General features: G+C 38.1%; 2 protein-coding genes across 3 annotated transcripts in view; one reads left to right on the top strand and one right to left on the bottom strand.

Annotated features, from left to right (window-relative positions):
* Positions 1-16,028, bottom strand: part of ctnna1 (catenin (cadherin-associated protein), alpha 1) — a 93,108-nt gene that overhangs the window by 55,466 nt on the left and 21,614 nt on the right. The gene's annotated exons all lie outside the window — the stretch shown is intronic.
* Positions 1,508-7,467, top strand: lrrtm2 (leucine rich repeat transmembrane neuronal 2). Of its 2 annotated transcripts, XR_004333706.1 has the most exons (3): positions 1,508-2,272; positions 2,894-6,428; positions 6,726-7,467. XR_004333706.1 is itself a non-coding variant. In XM_032527307.1 (2 exons), the coding sequence occupies exons 1-2, from the start codon at positions 2,269-2,271 to the stop codon at positions 4,528-4,530; spliced, it is 1,641 nt and encodes a 546-aa protein (XP_032383198.1). In that variant the 5' UTR covers positions 1,508-2,268; the 3' UTR covers positions 4,531-7,467. The 2 variants fall into 2 exon arrangements, 1 of the variants encoding a protein (XP_032383198.1); XM_032527307.1 differs by having other exon boundaries at positions 2,894-7,467.

Genomic DNA, 16,028 nt, shown 5'->3' with positions numbered 1-16,028 from the left:
AAGCACTTCTTCAGGTGCTTATTATGGAGGCAGTTTCTCTGAGGCATCTTTTATGATACTCAAGTGAGTCTCTATCTATCTCCTTTAGGACAGATTTAGGAACATCACATTTCTACAAAACCACTATTCTGCTGGATTATGGAAAAATCCAATGGAAATAAAGTATGCCCCAAATGTCAAATGATCAGAGTTACAGGATATTGTTTTTTATTTCAGCAAGTTCATTTCCAAGTTGAACGTTGACTTCTAATTTAACAATTTTTATTCTTTAAGTGCTCTTTAAACATCTTGAATTCAAAAACGGGAAACTAGCACACATCAAATAGAGGGAATATCCATCATGCCTCCTCAGATTAAGAATTCCTCCCTGTGTTTACCACTCACATTCTGAAGAAAAGTCCTAGTGGGGACATGTAGTCTACCACAATAAATGTGGAGAATGACAGCAGCACGCTGGTCAAGTGATCTGGAAAGTCACAGCTACATGCATGTTTTGTTAAGACCCGAAAATAATGTTTAAATTTAGTAACAATACACATTCAAATTTGACTTGAGTTTCAGTTGCTCTGCCAAAACAGAGGGGAAATGTAATTATTTGCTTTCATTAAGAACATTTTTTTGCGAGTAACAGTTGCAAAAAGAGTTCAAATCCATATCAAATACCTACAGTATGTCAAAGTAATATATACATACTGTATAAAGCAGGGAAGCATGTGGTGGGCTACAGCAAGCATGTTTAAGTAATAGATGCTTGAGTGAAACATAATATGTTAAAGTGCCAAAGTTAAAGAACCAGTATATGTGCTTCATATTATCTCTTATATCTAGTTCATTGAAATTAACCCCACACTCATCTCCACCCACATTAAATATTTAAAGAAAAGTCAGCATTTTCATGCACTGAACTACAGACATCTCAATCTCTTTAGCACTCTGAAAGGTGCTGAAATGTAACTTTCATTGAGCAAAACCACAAATGAAATGCATTTTAACAGCATTTTAGTTTTTTTTTATTTCACCTTGTGGTTCACATCATCAAGTAAGTTTCAGCCTTGTCGACTACATGTTTAAAGCTAGCTTAATTTAACTTCAGAGTAGCAGGCCATACACTACATGCCAGAACTGCACTTAGGATATGTAAATTGTGAATATATGCCAGACAACTTATGTTAGCAGTGCTATAGCATACTCACTCCTGTACAGAGATATGGGAATGCAGCACATCTTTGCTCATCCATGCTCATGTTTATGTTGTCTTTAGCCACATGTTACAAACTAGGTTTTTGCTTTGTTGTGTTCATTTTGAATATGTCTCTGGTATATATTCATACACAGTGCATGCAAAACAGCAAGGCAAGGCTGAGATTTACAGCTGTGGTTAATTTCAACAGCAAGCTGCTGCAACACGTTCAAGATATCAATATTCTGATGGTGACGAGCCAGTGGGAGGGAAGTGAGGATACAAGAGGGAGGTGGAGGAAGACTGAGGTGCACAAGCAGTGTGTATGAGGCAGAGAGCAAGTGACTGAGCAAGAGAGTGAGAGGGGGTTTGTGAGTGTGGGAGAGAAAAGAGAGAGAGAGAAACAGTAGTGATGATCGACGCCAGGCTGCCACCACTCTGTAGCAGTGAGTGGCTGCAACAAAAAGCACAGAATAACATCCCTGACTCCCTGCTCTGCTTTTTTCTCTCTCCCTGCGTCTCAGCTAGCAGACGAGGGCTCCGCTCACAGCTCTGCAGAGGCTATGCTGAGGCTGAGCCGGCTTCGGATACGGGATCTCTGGCTGCCATCAACAAGTTAGGGTTGGAAAACCACAGCCATGAAAGAGAAAAGCTTGATCTTCAATTAACCATCTGAGCTGACATCATTGCGGTGGAAGGGAAACAAAAGGGTAAAAAAAAGAAAAAGAAAAAAAGGAAAGGAGGGGGGGTCTGTTCACCGGAGTCGCTCTGGATGCAACTGATCAACTTAAAAAAATATATAAATATTTATTTCAAGGATTCGTGGGATGGAGAAGATTCAACCTTTCTTTGAGCTTGGATTTTAAAGGACTCGAAGCAAAATAACAGGAATAACCATCATCTTGGGACATGGAATTTCATATTTTGTTTCAATTGGGTGGGTTCAGAATTGCTTTATTTCCAAAGAGGCTGATTCCTTTTGTGCTTACTCAAAAGGGTTTTTTCCCTTTGGATTTTTCTTCCATCTGGTTGCTTCAAGATTCTGCGGAAAAGGACAGTTGAATGCAGCCTCCGATGTGCACAAAAGAATGGGTAAGTTAGTCCCTTTATATTGCAGGTCTGGACTTTGAAAAAGGGAATAAAAGTAAAGGAGGGGGGAAAAGGGACAAAAGCCTTCGGCTGCAAATGCCCTTTCATTTTTTCTATTTAAACGACAAAGTTGGAAAATAAAATTATAAATATTTTTTGGAAATTTTAAAAGCAACCTTTTAGGATAAAGAGGATTTTTGGGGAAAAAACTGAATAATTTAAAAAAAACTAAAAATTTTTCAAAAGGAAAAAAGCTATTTGGGGCACAAAAAAAAAGGGAAGGGAAGCATATGGCTTTAATTTGATGAAAAATGTTTTTTAAAACCCAAATAACAAAAAATTTATTAAAAGAAATTTTTTAGCAAGGGTGTGGAAACAAAGCCAGAAAAATTTATGAAATTGATCATCAAAGACCAAGAAAATTTAGACCCCAATAACGAAAAGCTAAACAGAAAATCATTTTTAAAGTACATTGTAAATTTGGGCAATAAAAAATAACTAAACGGGATGAAAGGGAAAAGCAACACAAAAAAGCACAATCGTCCCCAAGGAATTAGTAAAAGTGTTGCAGAGATAAGCTTCCCCCCCCCCACAGTTCATTTTGTTATCTTTGAACCCACCCAGGTTTCCATTCAAGGTGGTCATTGGTGGGACCTGCACCAGCGGCTCTGTGTGTGATCAGCATGCTCCTAGTGTGCCTGCTGCCTCCTGCATCGTGCACAACCTGCCCTCAAAAATGTCGCTGTGAGGACCTGCAGTTCTACTGCGACACCCAGGGGCTTCAGGCACCCCCAGATGGTGTGGACAAGGGGGCCCTAGGGTTGTCACTACGCCACAATAGCATCACTGAGCTCAGCCCTGATCAATTTTATGGCTTCAGCCAGCTCACCTGGCTACATCTAGACCACAATCAGATTACAACCGTACAAGAGGACGCCTTTCAAGGGCTCTACAAGCTGAAAGACCTCAATCTAAGCTCCAATCGTATCACCAAGTTGCCCAACACAACCTTCATCCACCTCATCAATCTCCAGATACTGGACCTGTCCTTCAATCAGATGACTGCATTGGAACCAGAACTGTTTCATGGACTGAGGAAGCTTCAGATACTCCACCTCCGCTCCAATTTACTTCGCACCACACCTGTTCGGGCATTCTGGGACTGCCGCAGCCTGGAATATCTGGGCCTAAGCAGCAATCGTTTACGGAGTCTGGCCCGGAATGGATTTGCTGGGCTCATTAAGCTTAAAGAGCTCCACTTGGAGCACAATCAGCTGACCAAGATCAACTTGGCCCATTTCCCCCGCCTTGTTGCCCTCCAGTTTCTTTATTTGCAGTGGAATAAAATCAGCAACTTAACATGTGGCATGGAGTGGACCTGGACCACTTTAGAGAAGCTGGACCTCACAGGGAATGAAATCCGTGTCCTGACATCTGATGTGTTTCAAACGCTGCCAAATTTAAAGATTTTGCTGCTGGATAACAACAAACTAAGCAGTCTGGATCCACAAGTCATGGATATGTGGCAGTCTCTGGGTACCATTGGGCTGTCTAGCAACTTTTGGGAATGTACCAAAAGGATTTGCTCTCTGGCCACTTGGCTAAGCACCTTTAAAGGAAGGTGGGAACATTCCATTCTCTGCCATAGTCCTGAATATGCCCAAGGTGAGGAGATACTTGATGCCGTTTATGGATTCCAGCTTTGCCAGAATTTTTCAGCGCCGGTTGTTCAGACCATAAGTACTACCACAGACGCTTCTATAGCTGCAGAGATCACAAGCTCCTTGTTCGGAATTATGCAGCCGACCCCCACGCAGGACTACGCAGAGGATTTTGTGAGCTTTACCACAGTCACTACCACAACAACTACAACAACACCACCACGCACTGCTCAAGCAACTACTGCTAAATTGGAAGAGGCAGCTGTAACAGAGGACTTCTCTGCAATGGACAACACTGTTATGACTCACAGGGTTATCATTGGAACTATGGCCCTTCTATTTTCATTCTTTTTCATCATTTTCGTTGTGTACATCTCACGGAAGTGCTGCCCTCCCACCCTGCGCCGGATACGCCACTGTTCGGCTATTCAGAACCGCAGACAGATGAGGACCCAGCAGCGGCAGCCTATGGCAGATCTAGCTACACAGGTACCCTATAATGAGTATGAGCCCAGCCATGAAGAAGGGGCACTTGTGATCATAAACGGCTATGGGCAGTGCAAGTGTCAGCAACTGCCTTACAAAGAGTGTGAAGTATGAACTCTTATTTATTCCTAGAGCATATGGTTTGCCATTTGACCATTTCAGATGATACAGGGTTTGCTTTTTTTATTTTTTTTTCCAGTTTGTGTAAAAAGCATAATTTCTACAAGTAAGATTTGAGAATATGTGTGAAATGTTGAATGCTACAATGACACAGGTTGGACATGACAGTTTAGAGATGATTTAGAGATAGTCACAAATTTATTTTTCTATGAATGCAAGGTTGTTCATATCAGGCAGGGGCAATCATTTTAAACAAGAAAATTGTAAACTGTGAGATTTGTCTCCACATTGTCTCTATATTCTGCAGCACAGAGAAAATACTTAGCCAAATGGCCCTCTGCTAACGGAATGCATTAAGTGGAGAAATGTGATTTATGTCTTCTTTCTTTTAAAAAGTAAATATTTAAGATCGTGTTTCTAACTGCACCACAGGCAATGTAAGCAACTCACTCAATTACTAGGGCAAATTAATTGGATTGTCACTTTTTGTTTAATACATTTTAAAATAACATACATTAAAGGCCACAAAGAACAAAATCAAATTATTATAACTAAAACATTTTTGTCATTATTATGTTAAAAATAAAGAACCCTGAAATCTTATTCAGTATAATCAAATGTCATTACATTTACCAAATCAGACATGAGTCAATTAGGCAAGGCTATACTCTCCCATCAGGCCTCACAGCGTTTCCTGTCTACAAAATAAATTTGGGCAGCCCACCCTAAAAAACAGCTGTCTTTAGCCAAAAGGGATTATTTTGTTTATATTTGATTTTCTTCCAAAATTTATTCTGTGTGGAAATGCAACTACAGTGTGTACTGTTTGAAAAGAAAACGAAATGATGCGTTTACGTTCAATTATGTATACTGGGAAAATGGCCTCTTTGATCGGGCTTTACCTCGTAAATGCAATGCTGTTTTGCAGCTTGTTGGATGTTGGAGCTCCCGCCCACAAGGGGCAACCACCCAAAATAAAATTCTCAACCTGTGGGAAACACCAAGCATTGTTCATCTGTGGTTAATCTTTAACATACTACTCTGCTTAGCAAAAACACATGGATGATCTTGGAAATCAAGAATGAAATGATTAGACCTTTAAATGTTCAATGACCAGTACATGGCTTCTCTAGCCCTCAAATGCCATACACACTGTGACCATAATATTGTCAACATCTTAATCTAGTGAGAACAGCTCGCTGATTTGCTATAATATATTAGGATCAATATACGGACGAGCTAGTGTGAGGTGTGAGGGTAGCAAGTGAAAGGGTAATGACCAGCGCAAATGCCAGATAGGAGAGCACTTCATTCCGAAAATAAAACCTTGTCCCAGCAGCCCAGGTTCTTTAGTGCCTCCACACTAATCAGGACTGACAGACTCAAGATTGAACCAATTAAGACAAGGCAAAAATAATCTAATATTCTGTCACCCACACCAATGATCTGGCAACATTTAGCTTGTTCGGCCAATCAAAAGTAGTTCTAGTAGAATCATCCTCCACACCACATAAAAACATCATTGGACCTTTTACTTTAAGACATTGTTCTTGTAAGGGATACCGTCTTGTCATTTACAGTATTAAAAATGGGATTACCGTGAATAATACATATTATAACAGTTCCTTGGTTAGCAGTCACAAGTGTCAAGATATACTGCAGTCAATAGCCTGAAAGCAAATGGAGATCCAGTGATAAGCAAACAGCAAGCCTGGGTCAGGACACATTTGTATGCAGCAGGGAGAGGATGTGCATTAGCATCAGACTAAAGCTGCTGCCGCAGCTCCGCACTTCTTTGTGTTCAGTTTGGTGATGGGGGCAGGGTGAAAAAGAGAGGGATTTAAAGTAAGTGATGGGAAGATGGAGAGGGGCAAAGAAAGGGTAATGTCTCAGTTTATTTAAACCAACAAACTAATCTTTCTTGACAAATATCGTAGTAGAGACTGAAATGATAAATACTGAGTGACGGCACCTTTGGCTTGAAATGCACACTGATCACACAGCAGCTACAATTTAACTACAAGTAAATTCTTAACAATGGAAATTAGAATATGGCCTTTCCCTTTTCTTAACAGTTCAACTTTCATGTTGCCGTTTCATCAAGTCAGTGATTAGGACAACAAGATGCTTCTGATAACACAACACCTGGAAAAGAGATATCCGGCTTTGAGCAATTAGTATGCAGTTAGGTAGTCAGGAGATGCCATTTGTGGCTTCATCTCTTTATAGGAGGTTGTCAAAATCTGGCTTCAGTCTTTAAATGAATGCTTGTGTCAACGTGTAAATGTCTCTGCACACATGGTCATTGGGTGCCCTACAACATCTTAAAAGAAAGTGTTTGTGTCAACCAAAAGTTGTTACACTTCACATTTGAATTCAAAGAAAAACATTGCATACACTGCTCGTACCAATTTCCAAAGTCAAGCACCTCCACTTTCTTTCTAATTTTGTTTTCTTCCAGCTTCGCACTGCTTTTACTACTGCCCTTCGAATCTGTCTTGCATGTTCAAAAGTCAATTAAGTTGAATATTTCTTATGTCATTCAGAAAACATTATGGTGAGACCTCATTCTTGATAACACCAAGAATGGGGATGTATGTGGAAGTCCTATAAAGTTAATTTCACTGTTTAAGACTACGGCTGTACCAAGTGATTGAAAATCCACAAAATTTGTAGAAGTATACATCCCTTTGCACTCTGGCTCTTTGTAAACTGTTTTTGTTTCCTCTTGTCAACCTCTAGCTCTGGTCCCCACCCTGCCTAAAAATAAAAAAAAAAACAAAAAAAAAAACAAGTGAACCAATCCCTTCTCTCTAACCCAACCTCTTTGTGCAAAATGAATGCTTTTCTCTTCCCATTATCCTTTTGTATTTGTAATATGTACAATTTCATATCTGTATAGTGGATAAGTTGTGCCAAACTGAAGAAAAAGAAAAAACATTTTCCCCTCAAAACATATATTTTTTAAATAAAATGGTTATAATTTACAGAGTGTTGGCTAACTGATGGATGCTCACAACTTAGTTTGGTCTTTTATTACAGTTTGTAATGTATAAATATTTAGCAATACTTTGCCAAACAAAACCCGGTGAACTGGTGAAGTGGATAGGCATCGGAATATTGTGAAAATTCTGAAAGTATGTGTCAAATGAAACAATTTCTAGTATTTTTTTTTAAGCACAGTTTAAACAGATGGCTCAGAAAGGAGACACCACATTTACAAGTTCATTTTCTGTATCTACGTCATATGTGTTTTGCCACTGCCCCGCCCCTTGAGGAGACTAGCAGCAGGACAATAGGAGAAGTGAAGATGAGCACAGATTACGGCAGATTCTTTTGACCCAAAGTCACCAAAGTAAATATTGGACCCATTCCTCAAAAGCTACATATCATCCGAACATTCCGACACTAAAACTTCAGACGGACAAATTAGAAGAAAATTAACTTTGTTTGAGACCGTCTCAGCAACACACACTTGTGAGATCTGACAACACAGATAGCGTTAAAATTAGCCAAACTGCGTCAACATTTTAAGCTAACGTCAACTAACGTTTGCAAAAGCCCTAGCTAACTCATTTTTGTAATGTGACATATGGCTATTAGCTATGTATGTATCTAATGTTAGCAAAATAAAATATAAATACACAATGCACAACGTTTGCTACTCTTCCAAACGAGGTGGGGGGGATGGAGGGGAGGCGACCGCACCGACTTAGACAGGAAGTCGATACCATTTCCACCATCGCCGCAGCTTGCAATGTCATCTTTTGTTATAGAGCATTTGTGATTTAAAGCACTAAAAGGTTGAGGAATTCATAGGATTGCCTTCCGTCAATGCATGTCAACATAATGATTAGATCATCTACTTTACAAGTCGATTGAATACAATTCTAATAATGTTATGCAAAACAAGCTTCAAGGGTCCACAATTTGAAGAAGCTTGAATCCCCTTCCTTTAAAGGCAGAGTGATGTAAAGACATTTCTGAATGTGGGTATTTAAGTAGAATAATTCTCAATACAGAAAAATATGTTGTTACTGTTATGTCTACCGGTATGAATTGGTATGAAGCTTCAAAAGAAGGCTGAAACTATAGATTGTTTTAATTATCAATTACTTTCTCAATTTTTTTTTTTATTAATTGGTTATTTGTTTATTTAGCGTCAGAAAATAGCAACAAATGCCCAACACAATTCTCAAGAACCCAAGGTAATTTCTTCATATTGTAGATAAAACTCAATATTTAAACAGTAAAACCTTTCTTTTAGAATTTTTGATAAATAACTATATTGAAAAAAGCAAGAACTGACTCTCCACGTCAGCATAACTTCAATAGTAAAGTTTGTCATGCAATGGAAAAACATGCAATGCCACAGGCCCATGAACCATGAAGATAAAATCTATGATTATGAATTTTGTGCCTTTTAGTCATTAATTGCCTATATGTGAGTTAATGCTCCAGTGAAGTACATTTCTTTGTAATGTGGCAATATATACAAGATTAAATGATACCTAAACCTGTATTTCCTCTCATGTATAAGCTTTGTTACAACTGTAGCATCTTAGACAAATTGACTATTTGGCATTGATCAATTATGATTTTGTTTGTCATTTAATTATAAAAAGGTTTTAACAAATTAAACTAGGTTTAAGTATTGTGAGACAAGTGTTCGTTGAGTAGTAACTACCGAAGAGCAAATAATCTCAGCAATGCAATTAAACCAGAAGTGACCCGGAGCAACAGATAACACATTCATTGCTCGTGGGGTTTTTGGATCAAGGAGGGGTGAAAGCATTTTTAAAAAGCTAGCTTCATACTCTAATATTTGCAAAGAGGAAATGGCAGAAACTAACTGCAGAGATGCAACTCTGGGTTTCCAATTGAGCAGATTGTATACATGTTAGTTTAAGACAAGTTTACGTATTATACCATGTAGCAGTTTTATAAATTGAAGTGGCGTGGTATTCACCAGGAATAGAAGCCCAGCATTTTTTACCACAGCATAAAGTTTCTTAACACACAATGGGAACAATTTTTGTAAAATTAAACCTCAAATCCATCTCTCCACATGCCAAAATTAGTAAAAGTGCATCACCCATTTGTGTGAAGAACTATTTTTCCCACATTTTAGGTTTACATAGATGTTGGCAAGAAGTAAAACACTTACATGTCATTTGGTAAATCAAGGTAACTCAAGGTCACTTAAGATATTTGTTGCCATTTTTAAGAAATTAATTCATAGATATTATTCATGAAAACACAACCACTCTGCCAAGAAATCTTCAATACAAGTTGTTCCCTTTTGTCAGAAAGTCCATAACAAGCCTAATGTGCTCAAAAGAAAGAATAACAGTTTCCATTAAAAAACTTTAAGTTTGCAGTTTCAGGCACACAGCTTTACTGATAAGTAAACTTTATCTGAAGGCAACTTACTGTGTATCAAGCGGTTTGGAGTTTCAAAAGAAACAAACATTGAGAAATGTAAGCCGACATGGCAATCCAAATGTAAGAACCACTTCAATTTTACCTGCTCTTTTTTGATGAGGCCTACAGAAAGGAAGCTTCAGTAATTACCACGCAATGTACCCAGGTTGGGGTACACTGCACTAAGCTGACTTCATGGCATCAGTGGTCTGCAGGGGTTAAGGACTCAGATGCCATGTAAGCTTCACGTACTTATTATGAGGCTTCCAGTAACGCTAGAAAATGCTTAATAGAAAAGGACATATTCATCTGGACTCACACCAGCAATACTGCCCTAATATATTTATTGCTTAACACATTTAAAGCCATTCCTCAACCATGCCATTGGGGGATCCAGGTGTAAACAATAGAGGGATGAGCAAACCAAATAACAAAATGCTAAACTTTCCTATTGATCTTTTGGAGACAACACCAATTTCGCATCATAAACAAGAGCATTTTGTTTATCTACATCTTTTATCTAACATTCATAATTAATTAAATCCTTCCTTACATCAAAAGGTAAGAGCAAAGTCAGCAACAGACCCAGACACAAAGCAATTCTTGAAAACTATACAGAATTTGAAGCAACTAGGCATTAAAGACATGATTAAAGTTGTCTATACAACTTTAATTGTACAAAATACACCAGTGATTATCCTAACAAGTGATGCAAAAGGTGATGATGTTAAGCCCAGGACCAAACAAACTCCGGTCTTTAAAGCAACCACATATTGACAAAGCTTTAAAGAATAATGCAAGAGTGCAAGAGAGAAGATATTAAGCAAACAAACCTCTGAGCATTAACGGTTGAAAGCCAAAACTAATGAACCCATTGTAGAAGAGCCTTGCTATCACCTATAAAGACTAGGCGCATGTGCTGATTCTGACGGCATCCATGACGGATGGCATTATGCAGTGGCTCACTCACTCACGTCTGCTGTCACATACTCCAGTTATTTAAATTTGTTCTAGTTCTTGCTTCCCTCTTTGTGATGCATTGGCTCAGTTAAAAAAAAAGGCTAAATAAGAACAATCCAAGCACTCCAGATGACAAGCCCACCATTGCTGTCTACTACCCAGGAAAGCAATAATCTTAAATTATAGGCAAATAGTTCAGAATGTGATACTTCATTAAATAAAACACACTGCTGAAAGCACTTGCTTTAGGTAACAGCTCTGACAATTCCACTTCAAGTCTAGACAAATGTTTTCTGTAAATAATAAATGGATGACAGAAAATATTGATACATTACCCCGAATACTTCCCCAAACTGCCTAATAAACTGCCTAACCACTAGTGGTTTGAATTGTTTTCTGAGAGCTAGAAGGAACCTTGTCCAAACACAGACTGGGACTTTCTGCGTGGAATCTGCGTGTTCTCCCCAAGGTGCTTCAGTTCAAAGATATGCAGGTCAGGTGAACTGGAAAGCCATACTTCACCATGACATGAAGTAGATTGTCTGCCTGGACCTGTTCATCTGTGTTTTAGCCCTGCAATACAGTGGGGACCTGTCCATGGTGTACACTGCATCTTGCTGAATGTATGCTTGGATGGGTTCCCTGAACAGGACATAGGTAATGGATAGTTGGACAAGGTTAAATGCTATAACAAATAAATATTAAACATCTTGAGTATGTGTTCAATGTACTCATGTTAGAAAAGGAAAAGAAATGGAATGACTTTTTTTAAAGAAATATAATTATTATTGTTATTAGTATTATAATAAAATATAATTATCCCCATACTCCATTGTCCTTAAATTGAATATAATTTCTTTACTGTCAGAGGTGTGAACAGTAATTTCCTGTTGGCAAGGTCAGTGGGATGTCTGATAAAAGCAGAAGGACTTGTTACAGCTTAGCGTGCGAATGTGTGTGCATGTGTTAAAACATAGATGTGGTTTGCCTTCAATTCAGAGATATTCATCACAGCTCAATTCACTTCAGTTAGTCTACCTACTTCACTTTCAAGCCAGTGGAATTCCCTGGCTAAACACACCTGCAATCTGCAGATTCTAATTTGGATTTGTCATTTTTTGAAAACCTTTGTGCCATTGGCTGGAGAACAACTGCTTATCAGACTTATTTAAGTAAGAAACAAACTCAGAATGTACAGTAGTATGCAGCATAAACATTGTTGATTTTGTTCATGATAATACATGTATTACAGTTCTCTAAGAAGTGGGACAAAGAGCAAACTTAATATCGTATAAGATATGATATATAAGATATAATTCATAAAATGTCATGGTTTTGTTTTCTGGCCCGCAACTTTACCGTTTAGGGTTTACTGTCACCACTCATCTCCATCAGCTCTAAAGCCCTGATGTGTACCATGTGTAAATACGCAACTGCTAACAAGTTTGCCATATCAAGTTAAAAGGTGATAATGTCAGTTTGGTGTTTACAGCTTGTTTTGTGCAGTTCCTAATGCACGCTATTACAGGTTTAACATTGAGCGTGCTGTAGCCTTTGTTAATGTGACAGCATTCAAGTTAGACTTCAAATGTGTGGTAAGCATTATGGAAATGTTACTCGGCCCAATCTAGCAAGATAATCAACTATGGAACTATGGAAAAAGTGACATGGGTGCGGACCATTATAAAACATTCTAGATATGCAATGCGATTGAGCAGCCAGTCAAATTTACACACGTCGCAAGACTTTCTTGCTAGATTTAGCAACTTTATTTCTGAGAAGAGACTAGCATTAAATTTAGCGACTTATTCCGACCACATTAAAATAGATTTTTATTCATTCTCATCCATGCTGCTCAGAGTAATTGCAGTGACCGGCTCTACTGCCAACTGCTCTACTCCTCTTGCACCGTGCGTGTGTGTCAGTCAGTAGGTGTAGCGCAGGTAGACACCCCTCACCGCAGGAGTGGACCTTTTACATTATCGTAATTAGATACTAATTCATAAATAGTTTTGTATGAATAGATAAATAAATAAATACACAGATGGATGATAAATAGTTGACTCTTTTATTTGTCAACACACACAGGTTTCCTTTGGAAAAGGTAAACGTGTTAGATAAAGTAGGTCATACTACAATTTATTGTCAGTTGATTTTATGTGTACAGTAACCGGGAGCACTTTTATATTTTGAGATGTGTTTGTGAGTAAAAGTCCTGTAACCTGGTGCCATTATAGAGAAAATGTAAGTTATTTAATAGTCAATGTTTTATTATGAAAATACAATTGATTTCTCCATTAAAAAAGTTGTACAAATATTTGTGTATGCTGTCGATTATAGTTCTTAGAATGCAAATCGGCCATAATCAGAAAGTCAGACTTTTTGAATAAATTGCATTTGAGGCATTTCTAGAAATTTCCAGCATTACGTAATAAAGTGCATGGGAGAAATACCTGAACAACGAATATGAAGACCATGGAGGTGGAAAGGAGGGATTCCTTTTAACCTTGAAAACTACTTTTCCCTCACTCCTTAGAAGTAATAAAACTGCAATTCAAAACAAGCATGCAAGATGAATTAGACTCCTCTGCAGCATCACATCTGCCATGTTTGCACAAAATGGATATTTGGAGGAATTAAGTAACCCCAAGGGCCAAAACAGACAGCTTTTTAGGATGGAAAGCAAACTGCATACTTAAAATCAGTACTGCAGCTTTATGAGGTGACAACACATTGTGCCTCAATCTGTACAACAAAGGAGAAAAGATCAGACAGGCACACAATTATATATTAATCTGATATATTTGCCGATAAAATCATCCATTACCGAAAGCCACAGATAATCTTATGACAGCAAGCATGTTTCACATGGATTAAGTCCATTCACCCATACAACTGCAAAAATGTCCATTTGTAAGACCATGGCATTCTTTCTTCTGTTTAATGGTTGTGGGGGGGGAGGGGTGCATCTCATCTACCTGCCAGCTAAGCCATTTAAAAAGCCTAGAATTCACCAGCAAAGATCAGGTCTGGGAAACGTTGCCTGACAGGCTGTTACTGACAGACCAGTGTTTTATGGAGGCTGTAAATATACGAAAAGCCTTAGGGACACTAAATCTTTTTCCTGTTACATTGAGGGAAGTGTAATTTGTTTTAATTATGCATTTAGATGAGATTACAACTAGATAAATTGAACTGCTTTCACACTGGTCTTGCATTAGGCCTTGCCCCTTTGAACCTTCTTCCCCTTGTTTTCTTAAAAGAATGGGTTAAAAAACACATTAGAACATTCCACTAAATTGTCTGTTAGTTTTCTAGCCCTGGATCTACACTATAATCTTAACTTGTCGCAGCACAAATAAAAGGGCATGTAAAAAGGTCACTTCTACGTTTTCATTTTAAACCGGTGTTTTAAAAATTAAAAACAATCTCTGTCCTTGCAAGCGTTTAGGCACCATTTCAGAATTCATCTCCATCCATAATAGCATGCCATTAAAACGCATATCGCAAACCATTCACGTACACATAGCTCATAACAGGATCAGATAGCAGTGTGTTCAAAATGAGCGGCAACTATGCAGGCAGAGAGGAATATGGGTAAAGCTATATTCTGCCACTCACTATAGATGCCCAAGGCAAAAAGATTGTGTGAGTCGTGAAAATAGTGAGCTGTCAAGAGAGAAGGGGACTGGAAGGGAAAGATTGCAAAAATTGGGAAAACAGAAAAAAGGATTCAACGAGGAAAAAGCAAACTGTAAGGAAAGTGGAAGTTTTGAGTGGAGGGGTATATTGAGAAACACAAAAGCCAGTGAAGGCGGACGCAAGGGTCCCACTGCAGTGGCCAGGCAAGTCTTTTTCATGCAGGTCCAAATAATAATGTATCACTTCAAGTTGAAGAAACTTAAATGTCAGAAGCTTCATGTGTCAAAGCAACCTAGCATCACTCTCTTCTGTGAAACAAAACCCTGACAGATGCTGGGAACTAGAGATGCATTATTGATAAAAAAGTGGCAGAAACAGTTACACCCACACGTGCCATGCCAAACGGTCATAACAACATAGAATAATTGAGGCCACACTACGCGGCCGTGCTGGGGCTACATTACCCACACCCGTCTTTCCTCTTCACTGACTGAGTCGACAAGCTCTTGTCTTGTTAAATGATCATTGTAACAGCACACAGTTTCCACTCCAGGAAGGGGGGGGGGGACGACACTTGACCTATGCGGCCTATATGTTAAGACATTTGCCACATTTTAATTTCCCAACTCTTAAAGTTAGCCTTCCTTTCCCCAATAACAGTTTAACCCAGGGGTACAGTCACGTATCCAATCAATGTGCTACATTAAAGTACAGTAAGGCACAGCTTGGAAAGTTCAAACTTAGAGCCGGAAAGAACATAACAAAATAAAGGCGTGTTTATAAATAAAAAAATAAAAAAATAAATAAATGAATGAATGAATGAATGAATGAATGAATGTCTGGGGCAACCTCTAGTTCACCCACACATACATACTACATCTCAATCTCTCCCTCTCTACCATTTAAGCCTATGTAGGTGCTTGTACAAATTGTAAATTTAAAAAAGGCATTGTTAAAATATTGGTGCTCTGGCAGAATTATTGCTGTGTGTGGATGATAGTTTCAAGTAGAGCCCGACCAATAAAAGGATTTTTAAGGCCGATACGAATATTTGGTTATTTAAAAATCCGATATATATATATATATATATATATATATATATATATATATATAAAAAAAGGAAATCCAGAAACGCGTTACAAAACATAAGATTTCCATAACATTTGTCATTTAGTTCTCATTAAAATATTATAATTTGTTTTATTGTCACAACAGAACAGAGGAACATAGATAAACAGATAAATAAAATAAATACAAAATTAAATACAAATACAAACTTAAGATACGAAACTTAGTCTTTGGAACAAAAAAAAAAAAACTTGCCAACAGTGACGTTGTAGAGCACCCTCTGGTGGACAAACTATGCGACGCCAATACTCATAACAGTCAGTTTTATTTTTTAAATATTAATGTAATAAAAAATTTTTTTCAATAAATCGCCCATTATAAATGTCGATAAATCGGGA

Source organism: Etheostoma spectabile, chromosome 10 (assembly GCF_008692095.1).
Source record: "Etheostoma spectabile isolate EspeVRDwgs_2016 chromosome 10, UIUC_Espe_1.0, whole genome shotgun sequence".
Lineage (NCBI taxonomy): Eukaryota > Metazoa > Chordata > Actinopteri > Perciformes > Percidae > Etheostoma > Etheostoma spectabile.
Note: the sequence above shows the minus strand (reverse complement) of the source record. Positions and strands in the feature narration are given on the sequence as shown.